The 19,183-nt window shown below is 51.0% G+C and overlaps 2 protein-coding genes across 2 annotated transcripts in view; both read left to right on the forward strand.

Moving 5' to 3' along the window:
• Window positions 1-279: 279 nt before the first annotated feature.
• On the forward strand, window positions 280-5,209 carry LHX1 (LIM homeobox 1). The gene is made up of 5 exons (XM_061140962.1): window positions 280-449; window positions 2,320-2,546; window positions 2,644-2,921; window positions 4,282-4,447; window positions 4,830-5,209. The coding sequence occupies exons 1-5, from the start codon at window positions 280-282 to the stop codon at window positions 5,207-5,209; spliced, it is 1,221 nt and encodes a 406-aa protein (XP_060996945.1).
• A 5,787-nt stretch (window positions 5,210-10,996) lies between these two features.
• The window catches only part of AATF (apoptosis antagonizing transcription factor), a 102,477-nt gene continuing 94,290 nt past the window's right edge, over window positions 10,997-19,183 (forward strand). Inside the window, exons 1-4 of the mRNA XM_061142718.1 lie at window positions 10,997-11,245; window positions 12,246-12,437; window positions 15,042-15,470; window positions 16,208-16,345. Coding sequence (XP_060998701.1) covers window positions 11,155-11,245; window positions 12,246-12,437; window positions 15,042-15,470; window positions 16,208-16,345 — 850 coding nt within the window. The 5' untranslated portion in view covers window positions 10,997-11,154. The remainder of the gene's footprint in view (window positions 11,246-12,245; window positions 12,438-15,041; window positions 15,471-16,207; window positions 16,346-19,183) is intronic.

Genomic DNA, 19,183 nt, shown 5'->3' on the forward strand with positions numbered 1-19,183 from the left:
TTTCCTCGCCCCGCGAGCTGCGGCGGCGCTACTGTGTCCCGGAGGCCCCGGGACTGCCCGGCTGCACACTTCTCCGAGGCGGCGTCCCCCGCCCCACGCCCCCATCAACCTTCCTCCCTGTCTTTGATTTTCCGGTGCGGGTTTCGGTTTGCCCTGCCACGTGTGTCTCCCCTTTTGTGGAGGGGCTGGGGAGTTCCTGCCGGTCGTCTTCGTGAGTCATCCCCTCGGCTCTATCTTGCGATTCTCTTCTCCGGGCCTCACCCGACCAAACCAAAGACCATGGTGCACTGTGCCGGCTGCAAAAGGCCCATCCTGGACCGCTTCCTCTTGAACGTGCTGGACAGGGCCTGGCACGTCAAGTGCGTCCAGTGCTGTGAATGTAAATGCAACCTGACCGAGAAGTGCTTCTCCCGGGAAGGCAAGCTCTACTGCAAAAATGACTTCTTCCGGTGAGTACTTCTCTTGCGCGCCGCCTGGGCCGCTCCTTCCCCGCGGGCCCTTCCCAGCCGGCTTCGGATCAGAGGTCAGCGTGGCCCCTGCGACCCGCGTTGGGAGCTGCCTTTGGAGAGGGGCAGCCAAGTCCCCGGGGAAGGGGGGTGGGGGTGGGGGCTCCCGCCTCTTGGCCAGCTGGCGCGCGCCAAGGATGCGGCCTGCTTTCGCCCTGGAAACTGTGGGTCCGGGCTTGGCTGCACGTGCCTGGGAAGAAAGAGTCTGAACTCGCCTCGGAGCAAGAAGCCCCTCCTGGCTTGGAAGAAGGTAGCTCAGCCTCAGAAGGTGTAACCCAGGGTCCTACCTTTCCCCTGGCAGATCTGTCCAGCAACTGCATTCTCCCTGCCTCCCCACTTGACTCGTCCTCCAGATTGAGCTTAGAAGCCCGGGCTAAGCTGCGTCCCACTACCTTTCCCGTCCCTGAGAAGTCTTGGCGGGAACCGCCGAGCCTTTGGCACGGCACGTCCAGTCGCCTGCGGTGGCAGTGGATGGGAAGAGCTAGGGCCTGGGGGCCTATCTTGCATGGCCGGGGGTCTGCCTGACACCCGATGGGCCGACCTGGCCGCACTACTTGCACTGGTAGTCTGTGAAGTGCCAGAGGCTGCAGCCTGCAAGACGACCTTCCCTGGCTGCCCGCGTGGCCAGCAGGTTCGGCCTCCATGCAACGCCGACCTCGGCAGTGAGGCGCGGGCTCTGCTCGGAGCTCTTCTGGGCTCTGGCCGCCACTGCCCGCCACCTCCTTGCGGAAACCTGGGGGAAAGCGGAGACCTGGCTCGTTGGAGACGGAGAAGTCTCCCGACAACCCTGCTCCGTTTAGCATTTTAACTCACCATCCTGCCACCAAGTCCACACAACACACAAATCAACAGAACTGGAGCAAATTTGAATTGACATTCCCTTAGGTGGGTCTGAAATCTCTTGGCTTCCTTGGCTGACTTAGTCTTTGCTTTCCTCTGAGTTTGTGGTGACAGATCGAACTGGGGGACAGAGTAGGGGTTCGAAGGCGCCCAGGTGGCTTTGCCCAGAGGCCCAGGACGCGCTGACCCCGGTGCATCCCGGATGCGCGGCCCTCGTGGCCGCAAACCACGGAGCAAAGCATGGTCCGCTGGTATTGCCGAGAGGAAGCGCAGCCTGGGCCTCTGGGCCTTGGCCCGCGATGCCCGGCCTCTGGCTACTGGAGAGAGCCGAGCGGGGCAACGGCGAGCACTGCAGGCTGCCAGTGGGCCCCAGAAGCCTGGCTCCCGAGAAGCGCATCCTGGCACCTAGAGCCGCGACGTGGTCTAGCTTGCACCGACCAGCCGGGTTTGGGCTGGAACGCGGCAGCGCCCGGTCTGTGGCCGTCCAGGCTCTCCGCGCTGTTTGTTTACCCGCGATGGGACTGGCCCTTGCCAGCCCCCAGCCTGTACGCGGGTTCTTTTTCGATGAAAGAGGCAATGCATAGAAAGCGGCGGTGCTTGGGCCGAGTTAGGATGGAGATCTAATTTGGTTTTCTGAATCTAATCGGAAAATAGGTGCCTGCCTGCCTCCCTGGGCGCTTTTTCCCTCTGGGACAACACGGGGCAGGAGGCTAGGGGTGGCGGCGGCTTAAGCTCCTTGCTCTCTCCTTGTAACCATGTGTATCTCCTCCCTGACTTTTCACTGGTGCCCGCGCTCTCTCCTCCTGCATTCTGGCCTGCTTAATCGGCATTCTGCCTCTCTTCCTTTTTGGCTTTTTCTCTTTCTCACCACCCCCCCTCCCCCAACTATTCTTCCTCTACTGTCTCTATCGCCCTTCTCCTGCCCTTTGGCTTCCCTCGGCCCTCTCCCACCCGACCGCCCCCTGCCCCGCAGGTGTTTCGGTACCAAGTGCGCTGGCTGCGCGCAGGGCATCTCCCCTAGCGACCTGGTGCGAAGAGCGCGGAGCAAAGTGTTCCACCTGAACTGCTTCACCTGCATGATGTGTAACAAGCAGCTATCCACCGGCGAGGAGCTCTACATCATCGATGAGAACAAGTTTGTCTGCAAAGAGGATTACCTAAGCAACAGCAGCGTCGCCAAAGAGAACAGCCTCCACTCGGGTGAGGCCCTGATGCCTGGCTCCTTCCGGGCGCGTGGGTCTTGGGGGAGGAAGGGCCGCCACTGGCTGCTGCTCACCTGTCCCTTCCCTCTCCCCAGCCACCACGGGCAGTGACCCCAGTTTGTCCCCGGACTCCCAAGACCCGTCGCAGGACGACGCCAAGGACTCGGAGAGCGCCAACGTGTCGGACAAGGAAGGGGGCAGCAATGAGAACGACGACCAGAACCTGGGGGCCAAGCGGAGAGGGCCTCGCACCACCATCAAGGCCAAGCAGCTGGAGACGCTGAAGGCCGCCTTCGCCGCCACACCCAAGCCCACGCGCCACATCCGCGAGCAGCTGGCTCAGGAGACCGGCCTCAACATGCGTGTCATCCAGGTCAGGGCCCGAGCATGCCACTTAGTTCCCTCGAGGTGCAACCTGCAGGTTGAGCCTGGGGTGGGGGGTGGGGAGCAGTTTTGAGGAGCAGAGTCCCTGGAGGCTGGCAGAGAGGAGGGGAGAGGCCCAGACACACCCCTACCCGGCTCCGACTTTGAAGTCGCACCAGATGCGACTGGGCATCTGGAATTCGCTATACCGCCTCCTCTTTCCGGTCCAACGCAGGTGATAGTGGTAACATGGGAGAGAGACGGGGGAGCGGGGGGCATGGGGCGGGAGGAGGGGGCACCGTCAGGACGCGGCGATGAGAGTACCGACCTATTTTTCTGCCCTACCACCCCTATCCGGGAGGAGCCGAGCGATCGCTGTGCATCCCGGGATTAATCCGTGGTCTCAATCCGTGGTCTCCCTCTGTGTCCCCGCCCCCAAATTTGTGGGTCTCTGGCTCCAGTTAAACCAACCCCCCCCCCCCGCCCCGCCAGCACACCTCCCCTCCAAAGACAGGTGGGCCGTCCAGGTTTGAAGGGAAGGTGGTCGGGGCGGGAGTCAGCTCTGCCGCGGCCCTTCCTGAGTCGCCTGGGGATCGGAGGCGTCCATCCAGGCAGCTGCGCCGGTGCGCGCTGTGAGGTTTTGAACCTGCGTGTGGTTCGGCCCCAGTCCCGAGCCCAAGGTTAGGTGTCCGGTGCCTGGCGGCTCTGCGAGGCCATGGGGAGATGTGCCTAGGAGGTTTGTGCAGTAGGCGCACCATGCAGGCTGCTGTTCCGCGGAGACGCTCTGCTTCCGAGAGGCTGTGCGCTCTTGTGCGCAGGTGAAGGGGAGGTTGCTTGGCCGTGTCTCTTAACAGTGAGAGGCTGTGGACGAGTATGTTTGGGACTGGGAGATCGTGCGTGGGTGCGGAAAGGAGGCTGTGGGTTTTGGTGTCACTGTCTTCGGGAGACTTGAGTGTCAAAACAGGAGGCTGTTTGGATCTCTGTCACTATCATGAGGGGTGGGAGTTGGGGTGCTGCCAGGGTCCGTGAAAGGGAAGCCGTGTGTCTGACACTCTTGGGGAGGTGAAGCGCCTCCGCGCATACAAGCTGTAACTGTTTAGCTACGATTGTTAGAAACAACTCCAACTGTCTCCTGTTGGGCAGGGCGGCTTGCCCAGGTACCCCTGCCGGGAATCCTGTCCACCCTTGGCTCAAGGGCCACCCCCCGCGCGGTTCTACTCGAAGACCACCCCCCCCCCCATATACAAGACACAAAGCAAATACAGCTGGGAATCCGGGAGGTGGAAGGGTGAGGGGCCAGGAGCGGCCGCACACCCGAAAAGTCGGTGGTAGGGTCTCCGGGGCCTCACCCCAAGGCGTCCGTGCTTCAGGTCTGGTTCCAGAACCGACGCTCCAAGGAACGGAGGATGAAGCAGCTGAGCGCGCTGGGCGCCCGGCGCCACGCCTTCTTCCGCAGTCCGCGCCGGATGCGGCCGCTCGTGGACCGTTTGGAGCCGGGCGAGCTCCTTCCCAACGGGCCCTTCTCCTTCTACGGAGGTGGGTGCGCGGCCCGGGGGCAGGGCGCGGGCAGGCCGGGTTTCGTTTCGTTGGAAGCGGGCGGCAGCGCGGAGGCGCTCCTGGCTTTCTGCAGGAGAAGCGGAGAGGGCGGGAGAGAGGGGTGGAGGCTGGGGAGGAAATGAGGGGAGGCAGTGAGACCGGATCGCATTCCCGGTCCTGAATGAGGCCGGTGGGCAGGGAGGGAGCAGCTCCCGCGTTTGCACCCGGGCCGCCTCCGTGCGCCCGGCCGGGCACGGGAGCCCGGCGAATGGAGAGCCCCGGCGTTGCCCTCCCCAGGCCCGCTAGCGCGCCTTCCCGCCCGGTCACCCCCGCCTCACCCGGGACCCCGCCCTGACGTCCCCTCTCCCCGCCGCCACCGCAGATTACCAGAGCGACTACTACGGGCCCGGAGGCAACTACGACTTCTTTCCGCAAGGCCCCCCGTCCTCGCAGGCTCAGACGCCGGTGGACCTGCCCTTCGTACCGTCGTCCGGGCCTTCCGGGACACCCCTGGGTGGCCTGGAGCACCCGCTGCCCGGCCACCACCCGTCGAGTGAGGCGCAGCGGTTCACCGACATCCTGGCGCATCCTCCCGGGGACTCACCCAGCCCCGAGCCCAGCCTGCCCGGTCCTCTCCACTCCATGTCGGCCGAGGTCTTCGGGCCCAGCCCACCCTTCTCGTCGCTGTCGGTCAACGGCGGGGCGAGCTATGGGAACCACCTGTCTCACCCCCCAGAAATGAACGAGGCGGCCGTGTGGTAGCGGAGTCGCGCACGGCCCGCGGAGCTCGCGGCTGTACAGAAATGAACCTTCTATTTAAGAAAAACAGGAAAAAAACAAAAAACAAAAAAACAAAAAAAAATCACACACAAAACAGAAAAGCAAGTCATCCCCCGCCCCTCCTGCCTCCAGCCTCGGGGACCATTTTCCGTCTGGGGAGACCGGATGGGAACGGGGGACGCGAAATAGGATCCGGATCCGCCTGGAGGTAGGACCGGGATCCGAGCGCTGGCTGGCAAGGTGCAGAACTCGGGCACCCGCGGGGCATCCAGACCTCTCCCCACCTCCCACTGGACCCGGATCCTGGGACCGACGCCTCCGGAGTGAGCTTGGTGGGGTCGGTGGGCCGCGGAAAGACAGCCGCGGGGGCGGCCAGCCAGGGAGGTGACGCCCGGAGCCGCGGGGAGGGAGGCTGCGCCCGAAGCCAGTTGAGCTGGGCGAAGTGGCCGGGGGGCGCTCCGGGCCGGCCACGAGACATCTCAGGCTCTGAGACATCCATTAGAGTTGTCTCAGAGTTAAGCAACAGCGACCACAAACTCTTAGAGCTTCAGAAACGCCGACCTGCTGTGCATCAGGTGGGACTATATATATATATTTTTTGTCTATCTGGGATTTTTGGTTTTTTTGTTTTTGCCAAAATTGCAAAATTCTAAATGTAAAGCCCTCAGTATCAACTCTTCTACCTTCACAAAGCTCTACACACACAGATACATGCAGACACACTCGATAGGATGGTCTCCAGCCAGACCTCTTAGTAATATGACTTGAACATCAGCTGTACAAGAGAAGTATTCTACCTTTACAAACACACACACACAAAATTTAAGAAAAAAAGACTATTGAACTAAAAACAGTCAACTGTTTACGTATAATGTTAAATTCAGGAGTTCAGTGTTTTACTAATATATTCTGTTTTGAAACCTCTTGTTCAAAACAAAATGTTTTGAGCAATCAACCAAAATTGTTCATTTTCTTTTCCTGTAGATGTTCTGATTTGCAGGGCTCACAGCTCACTGTGCTGGTATGTAAAAAGGTGTTGTTTACACAAGGCAAAGAGAAAACATGATATTCAGACACTTGCCAAATAGAGTAATTATAGCACAAATACTGTAAAGGTGCCTGGCACCACAACCTGAGAAAGTGTTAAAAAAAAGTGTTACAAGGTTTAAAAAAAAAAACATCTTTGCTAATTTTTAGTCCTGTTGAACATTCATGGAATTGTTAATATGACTTATATAGACCCACACAGGTTTTATTTTTGTGTCTTTAAAATAAAAGTCCAGAATATTTAAATTTTATGGTCAAATATGCAGTCAACAGCTGCTACTTTTTTTCTTTATAAATTAAATTTCTCATATGTCTTTTATTGTTCTGATAAACCTAAGCTTGTGTGACCTCCAGTGCATATTAGACCATTCACTGTATGAAAGGAAACATGTTGAATAAATTTGTGAGTTTTTAATAAAAATAGAAAATCTGATGTTTAGATAATCGGTGTGTTATTTTATGATGGGGAGTGGAATGATCCCTCAGAAACCAGGAGAGAGAGAGACAGGACCAGGGCGGGGGGGATCTGTTTTTACCTTGACTGTGGTTGAACCCCCTCGCTAATGCCAGCCAAGCTTTTCTCTGTGCCTTCCTTCTGTTATTAACTATAGATTTGCATTCTGTGAATTTTAATGGATACAGTTGAAGATATGTCTGTTGATAAGTTAATATAGAATTGGAAATAGAAATCAAATCCATGGCTAAAAATGAGTGGTCTCAGTCTGTGATTAAGCATGAGACCCCATGCACTCTCTCCTTTTCCCCTCTAAACAGGCAAAACCTGACTTGTGAATGTCAGTTACCTGTAAATAGGTGGTTAGAGGTGGTACTTTTCTGTTTCATTTCCCATAGATAATCCTGCTTTCTAATTTGGTGGTTTGAAAGATAACATAAAATGAAGGTACAGCACAGCTAGAAATGAAATACTTTAATCCCTTTCACAGAACTGATATGAAACAGTTGTTTTATAGTATTTGTTTCATTTGAAGTTCCCCAGAAGGAAAACTGTTTTGCTTGGCACAAGATACATATTACTTTCTCTGAAAGATGAGCAAAAAAACCCAATACAGAAATCAAATTTCAACGGAGAGTTGCCAATAGGTTCTGAAAAGTAGTTCAACCTCTTCCAAGCCTTCATTAAACATGGAAGGAATTTAAATATTTTATCTGCTGTGAAATACGTGTGTGTGTTTTACTATCAGACACTACTTAGAGTTCCAGAATTTCTTTTCCATTATCACCTAGATTTCAGTCTGGATTCTTTAGTTCCTTATTAAAAAGAAAAAGAAACAAAGGTTTTACTTGAAATGGTGTGCAATTTCCAGTGTTTTCATATTTTGTTAAGACACAACCAAGTGTATCTTTCTTGCTAAGAAGGCTTTAAAATAAGCCATATTTCACTGCATCCACATGACAGCTTATCCAAGGAGGAGGACTATCGGGGTGGAATCTGACAGTGTTCTTTCAGAAATCCAAATTTATGAAATACTAGGAAGACTTCTGAAACTCCTAGCCTCTGCATGCAGCACATTTCTTTATCTACTTTGTATGCAATCACTGGATCGCCTTGTTTTTGCCCTTTTAGCATTTATATACATTAAATCATAGCCAACTTATTCATTATAGCCAGCCTCCTTTAAAGACATTCATTTAACTGAACGTATGCTCATTGGGAAGCTGCATTTTCCTATCAAGCCTGCTGAATTATTTAGCAGTTTCATTGTGGAATCCGGTACTTGATAAGAAGCATTTTAGAGTTGGTGCTCTGGGTGGACGCAATTCTTCTCTCTATGACTCCGTGGATCCCAGCAGCAGCTTAGTCTTCCCACTGGGTGCTGTATCCAGAACCCTAAAGGAGACCCTGGACAGGTGGCAGAGTTTAGCAGTCAAATTTGGAGCCGCATGAGAGGGGGAGGTCTAGGAATGTCAAGGATTGTTCTCATGCCCATCAGAGCTGTGCCCCTCACCTCTGGCTCTGAGGTGCAGAGGAGCCCAGCACCATCCCCAGCGTGTTAGGATGCCTTAAAGGCAGGAGGGGAGTGCCGGGCGGTCCCCTTCCGCCCTGAGAGCTGAGAGCGCAGTCTCTTCTTCCTGGGCTTGGCAGCCTGGTTTCTCCCCGCGGCCATCTTAGAGCTGCCACCTCTGGCCACCTGTCCTCAGGGTTCCAGCCTGCCCTGGGCGAGGGAGGCAAAGCTCACCCACCTCTCTTTTCCAGAATGGGGGCAAGTGGGAACTGCTTTGGGATGAGATGAGGTAGGGGAGGAATATTGGACAGGCACTGGCAGGGGCCTGGGGCCCTTGAGAATATCTGAGAAGAGAGAAGGGTAAGCACCTGGTTTCCCTAAACTCTTGAGCTCCTGGAAGAGACATCTGATTGGGACAATGGGGTAGGGGTGCTATCCAATGTCACCCTTGCCTATCGTCTGCTTTTCCTACATCTGTCTGCCACTTTGCCGCTCTGAGGCAGTAGGCAGAGGAGCCATGAACTGGGAGATCCTTTGACCTTCTTCTCCAGACAGGATTGTTCTTTTGGGAGCAAGCTCTCATTCCCTTGCCCGTCCTCATCTCTTTTGCTCACATCACTAGAGTTTACTAGCCAGGGTTTACATTTCTTCTAAGAGGTAGAGTCTTTAAAAATAGCCCCTCCCATAGTCCATCTTCCATCTCCACTCCCACTCCTGTCAGGAAACCCCTCCTCCCTTCTCAGGAAACCAGAATCAAGTCAGGAGGGCCCCCCTGAGCGGGGACTTTTAGAAGGTTGCTGCCTTGTGCATCTCCATCTCTCAGCGGCATCTGAAGTCTTAGGACTTCTTTCCTCCACTCCTGGAGTCCCCTCCCTATCCTCAGGATGGGGGTAGGATGGCAGGGGAAGCATTTTGGGGGCCCTGAGGTATGTGAACAGGAGTAGGGTGGTCTTGATTTCTTCCTCAAAAGGCTTCCCAAGTCAGTGGGCACCTGGCCAGGAACCAAAGAGTGGGAGAGCAGACGTTTTCTGCCCAGAATTATCCAGCAGTGTCCTGTTTGCATGACAGCTTAGACGTGGTCTCTGCCTTGATTCACCTCCTCCCTCCTCCCTTTCTCTCCCTCACCTTTTTTTTTTTTTTTTTTAACCCCAAGACCAAGTTTCTGAGCTTTATCAGTGTCCCAAATAGGAACGGAAGAGGACTGGGGGAAATAGTTTCCTAAATGTGGGGTGAGGGGAAATATTTTTGTCCTTCAAAGCCCAGGGCGATGGCTGGCCCAGCCCACTGAGTATGCTTTTGCTCTGGAGGCCCCAGATGCAGGCGCCAGACTGCAATTAAAGGGGATATGTTATTTGTGTTTTTGCTTTAAAGCTGTTTTCTAGACTGAATTCTATTGCAGGTGATAAAAAGCAGTTCTCCTTGCCTCAGTGCCTTGCCTAGGGTGCTCCCATCCTAGGCTGGAGTTCCTTCCCTTCAGAGTCTGTGAATGTCTACCCTGAGGGCTGTCCTTCTTAGGAAGCAGCGGACATGGGACAAGTGGCCTTTTATTGTTCTTGACGCTGGTGGCATATGAAGACCAGGGAAGTCAAGGACCCACACTTCCCTTGGGTTACATGGGAGACACTGGAGAATTGGGGGCTCCCCAAGCTGTTCAGCTGTGGGATCCAAATGGCCTGGGCTGCTTCCAGGAAGGGCCGGAGGCCACCCCTAACCCTGTTTTCTGGATCCATTTGAGGCAGTTTCTATTTAGGAGCTTCAAGGTCTTTACAGGTGACCTCAAACAGACACTATAAGGAGAGACCACTTTGTTCTTCCCTGATGATCCCTTTTTCCAGCTTCTGTTTACATGTTTGTTTGCCCTCCTCCGCTGATCACCACCAGGGGAGAATCTAACTTACTATCTTTGTATCTCATTTAGCAGTGCCTGCCACATAGCGGGCAGTCAGGGAATGCATGATGAAGGAAAGTGCATATAAACGGACTGTATTTTTCTATGTACCTGGGTGCAGTTAAATTGATCCTATTGGGTCTTTATATTTTGAGTCCATCTCTGCCCCTCTAACTGTTGATTTGAGTTTTTCCCCATTTGTGCACCAGTTTCAAGTGTATGCCCTCATCTTTGAATAGCAAGGTTATCAATCCTGATGGGTATGCAGTAGAGTAATCCTCACGCCGCCCCCTTTTCCCTGCACAGACAAGGCTACTTGGAAAAGTTATAGAATCGATCTTTATTTATGCACAGCCATAGCACTCTCTGTAGTAATTATTCCTATTAATAAAGATGCCAGCAGTCCACCGCACACTTAACACCTGCCCATCCCTTACGTAGGATTTCCAAATCAGGACTACCGCTGGGCCAGAGGCGTGTGCCGAGCCCCAGACTCCTCCAAATTGTGAAATGCCAAACCTGCTCTGGATCCCAGTCTGTGCTTGCCCTAAAGTACACGTGAGGCTCGAGACGCTTACCCTTTACTCCTCCTGTTTTCCAAATGAGTCACCGCAGGTCATGGCTACACTACACTTTATTCCCAAGTAAATCTCGGACAAATCGCGAGGCATACTTTACGCAAGAGGACGCGAGCCGCGCTTCACAGAGTCTCGGCTCTGGGCCAGCGGCAGCCACGTGCCCTTGCGCGCTCCCGCGCGGCCCAACCCCTCCCCTCCCCCCGCCCCTCGGCGCAGGCGCACACGCATACGCGTCAGCCTTCCGGGCGCGTGCGCCTCCGTCCTAGCAACGCCCGTAGTGACGCAAGCCCCGCCCCCTCCCGGGAGCCTCCCGGAAGTTGGCGACCCGGAGCCGGGCGCGCAACTCGGCGCTTCTCTGACGGTTCGCGGGGATCCGTCTCTCAGGAGAGAGGACTTGGCAGGGGGAGAGCAACGTTCAGGAGCGCGGCGCCGGGCGAGGCCTTGGTGACCATGGCGGGACCGCAGTCTCTGGCGCTGCAGCTGGAGCAGTTGTTGAACCCGCGACCGCGCGAGGCGGATCCTGAGGCCGAGCCGGAGGAGGGTGAGGCCTGACGGGGGCAAGGCCACGTGCGGAGCGGCGGGCCCGGCCCCGGGAGGACTTGGGCGGCGCGTGAGGGGCCGGCAGCGGGGCCTTGCCGCCCAGCCTACCCTCCTTTCCCCCTGCGCGGAGGAAAACTCCTTCCCGGGAAGGGGGACCCCCGGGACTCGGGGAGGAGAGGGTCGGGATTCGCCTGACGCGCTTTCTGGACTTGGTGCTCGGGTGGGCGGGGCTCCCGGAGCACAGATTTGGGTTAACTGTTGATCCAGGGCTGTGGCGGACAGCCAGGTTGGCCACGGATTGGTAGTCATCTTTCGGGATGCCCTTACTGGCATCGCATTAGAAATGAGGAGAAGGAAGTTTAATTCTATGAAAAAAAACAAACTGCCTACCTCTGATAACTTACTTGGAGGATTGAAGAAAGAAGTAGGCGTTCGTGGTGCCCCTTAAGCCTTTTCAGGCCTCAACACGCTTGCTTAGTGGTTGACGAATAAGGCTGCCGTTCTGTAAGCGGCTGTTCAACGTCTAGTTGAGAGTAATCCTGCTTTAGGCTTGAGTCCGAGAAGTGCGAGGAAGGGAGAATACAGAGGGATAAATATGAGTGCTGGACCGTTTCTTAGGAATAATCAGTTGAAGGAACTGAGGTTGTTTAGCCTGGATAAGCAAAGAAAACTCCCGAGGGATGGGCTGGAGTAGGATACAACATGATGATGGCTGACGAAATGTCTGAGTGACTGTCGCATGTGGAGGAGGAATTTAGACTTAGTTTTCTATGTTCCAAGGCCTGGAAATACATCTCTCTAGTAGATGCAGAGAGTCAGCTTTCTGTTCAGGAATAGCAGCAAGGTAGTAAGTGGTCTGGAGATAGTGAGGTCCCTGTTCTCAGAAGTTGGTGGGGATTTTGCAGAGGACGTTCAAGCATGAATTTAAAGGGTTGAACAGGGTTGCCCTTAAAGTTGGTTCTAACTAGGAGGTTCTGATTACTTTTTCCCCTCCCCCACAGCCACTGCTGCCAAAGTGATTGACAGGTTTGATGAAGGGGAAGATGGGGAAGGTGATTATCAGGCGGTGGGTAGCATTCGAAAGCTGGCATCAGCCTCCCTCTTGGACACAGACAAGAGATATTCTGGCAAGACCACGTCTAGAAAAGCTTGGAAGGAAGACCAATGGGAGCAGCCTCTGTCAGGCTCATCTGGTGAGTAGACCTATTTGCATGTCTTTCCTAATTTTGGGGGATTAAAATCTTTTTTTTTTTTTTTTGGTGATCTCTGCACAGCCAGTCTGGATGCCCCACCTACTGTCATTGATTCGGCATTAGAAATGGCCCTCTGAAGTACTTAATTTCACTTTGTAAGGAATCTAAAGCCTAGAGCTATTAAGTTGCTCTATTCCTAATGTTTACACTAATGGTTCACCCTGAAATGGAGTGACAGAGAAGGCCTTCTATATTTAGATTTTGGAGAGGGCTATGTGTTGGGCTTCCCAGGTGGTGCTAGTAGTAAAGAATCCGCCTGCCAATGCAGGAGACGTAAGAGATGTGGGTTTGATTCCTGGATCAGGAAGATCCCTGGAGAAGGGCATGACAACCCACTCTGGTATTCTTGCCTGGAGAATCCAGTGGAATGAGGAGCCTGGCAGGCTGTGTATAGTCCATGGAGTCACACAGAGTAGGACATGACTAAAGCAACTTAGCACACATGCACACACGATGTGTTGGAAAAAGCATTGTGTCTGATGAGCATGCTACTCATAGATTTTCCTTTGGTTTGTCAAGTCTTGCATTGAGTCACTGGATAATATTAATTCGTGACACTCATTTCTTTGCCATTGTAAAATTTTCATAACCCTTCCCTGTTCCCTGCAAGATTTAGGAGGATGTGGGCTTATAGTTTTAAAGATTGTGAGTTTCTCTGAGTGGAAGAAGGGGGCTGGATATGGTGATTCATGAGTGGATGCTATTTGTTTTCCTTTAGAGAAGTCAGAGGGACCATGTTGAGAACCCACAGATAATGTGAAAGAAATAATCAGCCATGCTCTGATCTCCCTGATTTAAGCCTTGAAACAGTTCTGGGTACACGATCATCTTGTTTAATCTTCCCAGCAGCCCTGTGAGGTTGCTACTGTTTATCCCCATTTTGCAGATAAGGAAGTTGAGGGGCGTATTTGTTACGTAACTTGCGCAAGGTCGTATATCTAGTAAGTGCAGCCCAGAACTCAAATAAGGCAGTCTGTCTCTAAGTTCTATGCTTTAAACTACTAGCATACATGTAAAGAACTTAAAGAATTATTTCTCTTTATTGTTTGGAACTGTATAGTTTTGACAGTCTTCTGTGTCTTGAGTCTATATATTAAAGTATATCTGATATTCACTTAAAGAAGTACTTAAGACCTATTATGTTTTCATAAAATCTTTGTTTTATGAAGAAAGTTGTTGGTAACAGGCCCCTGTGCAGTTATGCTTCCCATATGTGGGACCTTTGTGTTCTGCACTGGAAGAGATTGGATGATCAATGATGACACATAAAGACCTGTAAGTATCAGAAGTAAAAGTAATTTTTTCTAAAAATTTCTATAATATAATTCAGATTTTTCTATAAGTAAAATCAGAAGCCATAACTAATATTCTGTATACTGAAGGATCAAGTTTAGACACCTTCCCATGGAAGACAAAACCCCTCCTGGCGGGACTTCTCTGGAGGTCCAGTGGTTAAGACTGCGCTGCTGTTGCAGGGGGCACGGGTTGGATCCCTGGTCAGGGAACTAGCATACTGCATGCGTTTGTGCTAAGTTGCTTTAGTTGTGTCTGATTCTGTGCGACCCTATAGACTGTAGCTTTCTCTGTCAGTGGGATTCTCCAGTCAAGAATACTGAAGTGGGTTGCCATGTCCTCCAGGGGATCTTCCCAACCCAGGGATCGTACCCATGTCTTTTACCTCTCCTGCATTTGGCTGACGGGTTCTTTACCACTAATACCACCTGCGGAGCCCTGTATGCTGCATGGCATGGCCTAAAATTAAAAAAAAAAAAAACCTTGAATAACTCTCTGGGCTCATAACCCAGCATTCTACACCTCAATGTACTTTTTTTTTTTTAATTTATTTATTTTTGGCTGTGCTGGGTCCATGTTGCTTCATGTAGACTTTCTTTAGTTGCAGTGCATGGACTTCTCATTGTGGTGGCATCTCTAGTTGCAGAGCAAGCTCTCCAATGCACGGGCTTCAGTAGTTGTGGCACACAGGCTTAGTTGCCTCTTGCACCAAACAGCATGTGGGATCTTCTGAACCAGGGATCGAACGCTTGTCCCCTGCATTGGCAGGCAGACTTGCAAGCAGTGGATCCCCGTGGAATTCCCTCAGTACACTTTTGTGTGCTGGACCTTTGTCTCTGCTGCTTTTCCTTTCCTTCCCTTTTCTCTGTCTGATGAGCTGCTATTTATGCTTAATAAGTAAAACTATAAGGTATCTTTCACCTGAAGCCATCTTCACTGTACTAATGACCCTGCAGTGTGGTTGTTGGTTGTATGTATCTACCACTCCTAGCAGACTGTGAACCCCTCCCCACAGATACTACATTCTATTTGTCAGTCTCTAGTTTTTATCCAAGGCTGGGTCATAATAGGTGCTTAATAAGTATTTAATAATAAGCATCACTAGTGTGATAGGGATTGTGCTATTGAGTTGCATTGAGTACGGTAATACTTGTGTTTTTTTTTTTGGACAGGTGCCATAATCCTTTAGGTGAATTGAAAGATATGGCCAAGTATTTGTTTCAAGTTTTTCCTTTTCCCTCCCTTGTTTAGATAAAGAAATATCTGATGAGGACAGGTCTGCAGATGGAGATTCAGAGGACCTGGGCCTGGAGGAGTCTGATGAGGAAGCCACGAGTGCTGAGGATCAGGAGGGCGGGGATGAAGGGGACAGCAGCCTGGCCTGGAAGAAGAGGAGTGGGAGCCACTCACGGACATCATCGGGCTTCAGTGTCCAGAGCATCAGTGACTTTGAAAAATTTACTGAGGGAATGGACGACCTTGGTAGCAGTGAGGAGGAAGAGGACGACGAGGAGGAGAGTGGTTTGGAAGAAGGGGAAGGTGAGGAAGACTTTGAAGATGTGAGTGAGGAAGACAAGGCCGAAGACAGGGCCAGTGAGGATGACGGGGTGGTGATGACCTTCTCTGAGGCCAAAGTTTCTGAGGAGGTGGAGAAAGGCCGAGCTGTGAAGAATCAGATAGGTTTGTATGTATGCTGTTTGCTTATTTTTCAGAGTGTCTGCATTTGCTCTCCATTTTGTTTGTCTGTCTGTTTTAGGCAGTTTGCTGTCTCCCGTGTATGTATGTGTGTGTGTGTGTGTGTGTATGAGTCACTCGGTCGTGTCCAACTCTTTGCGACCCTATTGACCGTAGCCTGCCAGGCCCCTCTGTCTATGGAATTCTGCAGGCAAGAATACAGGAGTGGGTAGCTGTTTCCTTCTCCAGGGGATCTTCCCGACCCAGGGATCCAACCCACGTCTCCTGCTCTGCAGGCAGATTCTTTACTGACTGCGCCACCAGGGAAGCCCTTGCTCTCTCCTGTGTCTTGTGTCCTGCCAGTTCCTTGGTGACGTGCCCCACTTACCTAGAGGCCTAAAGCACCATTCCCCTGTGCTTGGCCCACCCCTGCTCCCCTCACCTGCTTCACTGGCTCTGCCCTAGTACTTCGGGCAGCTGAGGAAGGTTGAGGAGGAGAGCATCTTCTCTTGTTGGGCTGTAGCATCCTTTCTCTAATGTAGCAAGTCAAGATACTGGATTTATCCAGATATCTCATGTGTCCAGATATTGGATTTATTTCCTGTAATAAATAGAGCGTCCATGGCATGAAACTGTGATAAAGCCGTGCTGCTTAGAGGCTGTTTTGATTTCCGGTCCCTCCCCTACTCCTCACCTCAGGAAGATTTTATAACTGAGAAATGCAATTCTATTTTCTGTCTCAGCACTGTGGGACCAGCTCTTGGAAGGAAGGATAAAGTTGCAAAAGGCTCTGCTGACCACCAATCAGCTTCCTCAACCAGATGTTTTCCCTGTCTTCAAGGACAAAGGTGGCCCAGAATTTGCCAGCGCCCTGAAAAACAGTAAGAGTACTCACGCTGCACTGGGATGCTCAGAACCCCAGGGGTTCATTGGGATCTACTGGGATTGTATTCACAGCACCACGGAGTTGAGAAGACTTGGCTTTAGTGATGATAGAAGATAGTGATTTTTAACTTAAAAGAGATGGCAGTATAACCCTTTTGTCAAATTAAGGCAACTTTGATCAAGACAGATGGAGTTCTGTCTATTCTTATTTCTACCCCTGATCTCACATGCCCTCCCCCTCCCCTTGGTTTTGAGTTACTTTTTAAAAATTTTATTTTAAAATCTTTAGGTTTTTTGTTTTTCTAAATATTTATTTATTTGACCATGCTGGGTCTTAGTTGGGACACGCAGGATCTTTGATCTTTGTTGCACAATGCTGGGTTCTTTAGTAGTGGCATGAGAACTCTTGGCTGCAGCCTGTGGGATCCAGTTCCCTGACCAGGGCTTGGACCTGTGGACCCTGCACTGGGAGTACGGCGTCTTAGCCACCAAACCTTGAGGGAAGTCCCTGAGTTACTCTTTTAATGCTCAGAGAGAACCCGCTGGTACAAAACGAAAGGGAGACAGTAAATGACTAAACTCAGTTGGTTTAAGTTGTATATCATGTGCTTAAAGGATGCCTTGCTTTGTTGGGCAGTTTCTAGAACAACATTCAGAGATGACCTTACTTCTATCTTCCTCTGAGTTGCATAGAGTGAGGAGAAGGTGAGGACCGCAGGAGGAGGAAAAAGTTATGAAGGAGAACTGCTGGTCTGTGAAGTCCCAGAATTTTAGGAAAGAAAAGGAATTTCGTAATTATTTTCCAGATGAGAGAACCAAAGCTCAGAGAGAATGAGTCGCCCATAGTTACATAGCTGGATCCCACCTGGCAGAGACAGACTCCTCCTGCCTTTCTGCCTTGTGATCTAGGAGCTGCCTGCTGTGTGCCCGTGTGCCCAGCGGCACTGAGGACTGGGGCTGAGGGAGGCGCGGGGTGCTGGGATTACCATCCCTTGTTTGCAGGCTGAGACTTAGTGGGTTTTTTTTTTTTTTTTAATATTGATTTATTTGGCTGTGCTGGGTCTTAGTTGTGGCATGCAGGATTTTTGGTAGTGGCATGTAAGATCTTTACTTGGGGCATGCGAACTATTAGTTGTGGCATGTGAAATCTAGTTCCCTGACCAGAGATTGAACCTGGGCCCACTGCATTGGGAGGACGGGGTCTGAGCCACGGAACCACCAGGGAAGTCTTGAGGCATACTGTTGTCATTTGCTCTTTCAAGCTTGTTTTTATAATATCAAGGAGTTTGAATGAGAAGGTTGCTGAGGAGGACATCTGATTTGGTATCTGCCTCTTGGTAGAATCACCTTAAACCGTTCCAGATAAAAGTGTAGGATTTCTAGGGTAGGGAGTCCTGTGAATCTTTCTCGGAGGGGACTACCTTGTTTAGTGGGGAATGACTTCTAAGTGGCCAGTCTTTAGGTTATGTGTCCTGCCACACTTGAAGTCAGGAACCTGCAGATACTGTGAGGGTGGGTCTTTTGTAAGTGGCTTCACAACTCTTCCTCCCCTCCTCCCTCAAATAAATGATAGCTTGATGGTTTCCAGCATTTTTGAGGTTTTTGGAGCATTTCTCTGCTATTTTTAATGCCCTAGTGCCCTAATTTCTGATATGGAAATTTGGAAGGAGACCTCAGCTGCTCTAGATAAAATGTCTTCAATGTTTCGTAATGAAGCTTTTTCCATTTTGTTACTCATTACTCTTCTGGCTTGAGCCAACCCTCCCCCCATCCCCCATTTTGGGATTTATCTCAAAATGTAGGTATTTTAAGGGTTAGTCAGTGCTTGGTTTAAGGGACACATTCTTACTCTTGGATAGAGTTTCATTTCTTTAGCTATTTTACTGTTATGTAACTTTTATTTTTGCAACAGTTCAAGTCTTTTTAATGTCTCTTTTCCTACTTAACCAGTTGCTTCTTTGCCTCACTGGTGCATTCGGTTAATTTGACAGATATCTCTCAACCTGACTGAATGGGTTGCAGAGGAAAAGGGAGAAGAAGGGAATGTTTGTTTGGTATCACATAGTCTAAAATGGGAGGGTGGAGAGTGTTTTTTTAACTTTTATTAGAGTATAGTTGATTTACACTGTTAGTGTTAGTTTCATGTTACAGCAAAATGAATCAGTTATACATAGACATATATCCACTCTTTTTTAGATTTTTTTCCCCATATATTATGGAGTATTGATTAGAGTTCCCTGTGTTCCACAGTAGGTGCTTATTAGTTATCTAGGAGAGTTTTCTAATTACCAGAATTTCTATGCATCTGAAGAGTAGCTAATTTTTGTTTTTACCTTTATGACTATATAATATTCGTGTGTTTCCCTATCTCGGTGAACAGTTTTAGAAAAACTTCTTGGTTACGTTACTCTGGATGAACAATTTATAGTGTGTTTTACATATATATATATAGCTGGTGTGGAACATTTGCTGAATTTTTACTGACCCCAAAACAAACACTGGAACTTACTTTCTTCAATTAAATCTCTCTTTAGTTTGGTTGGTCTTCCAGTAAGGTCAGACTGCCTGGGTTTAGATTCCATCTCAGCAGTGGATTAGCTGAGTGACCTTGAGCAAGTTACTTAGCTTCACAGTCAGATGGGTAATATGATTGTGAGGATTAAAGAACATGATCGATGTGAAGCATTAGCACGGTGCCTGGCACACCGCACACCACAAATGTTAGGTACACGTATTCTCTTTTTCTGCGGAAGGAGCTGTCTGGCAGTGTTCCGCCCCCTGGATAGTGGTCATCAGGGTAAGTAACCGTCACCCCTGCTGTCCCAGTGTTGTTT

This window comes from Dama dama, chromosome 5 (genome assembly GCF_033118175.1).
Source record: "Dama dama isolate Ldn47 chromosome 5, ASM3311817v1, whole genome shotgun sequence".
Classification (NCBI taxonomy): Eukaryota; Metazoa; Chordata; class Mammalia; order Artiodactyla; family Cervidae; genus Dama; species Dama dama.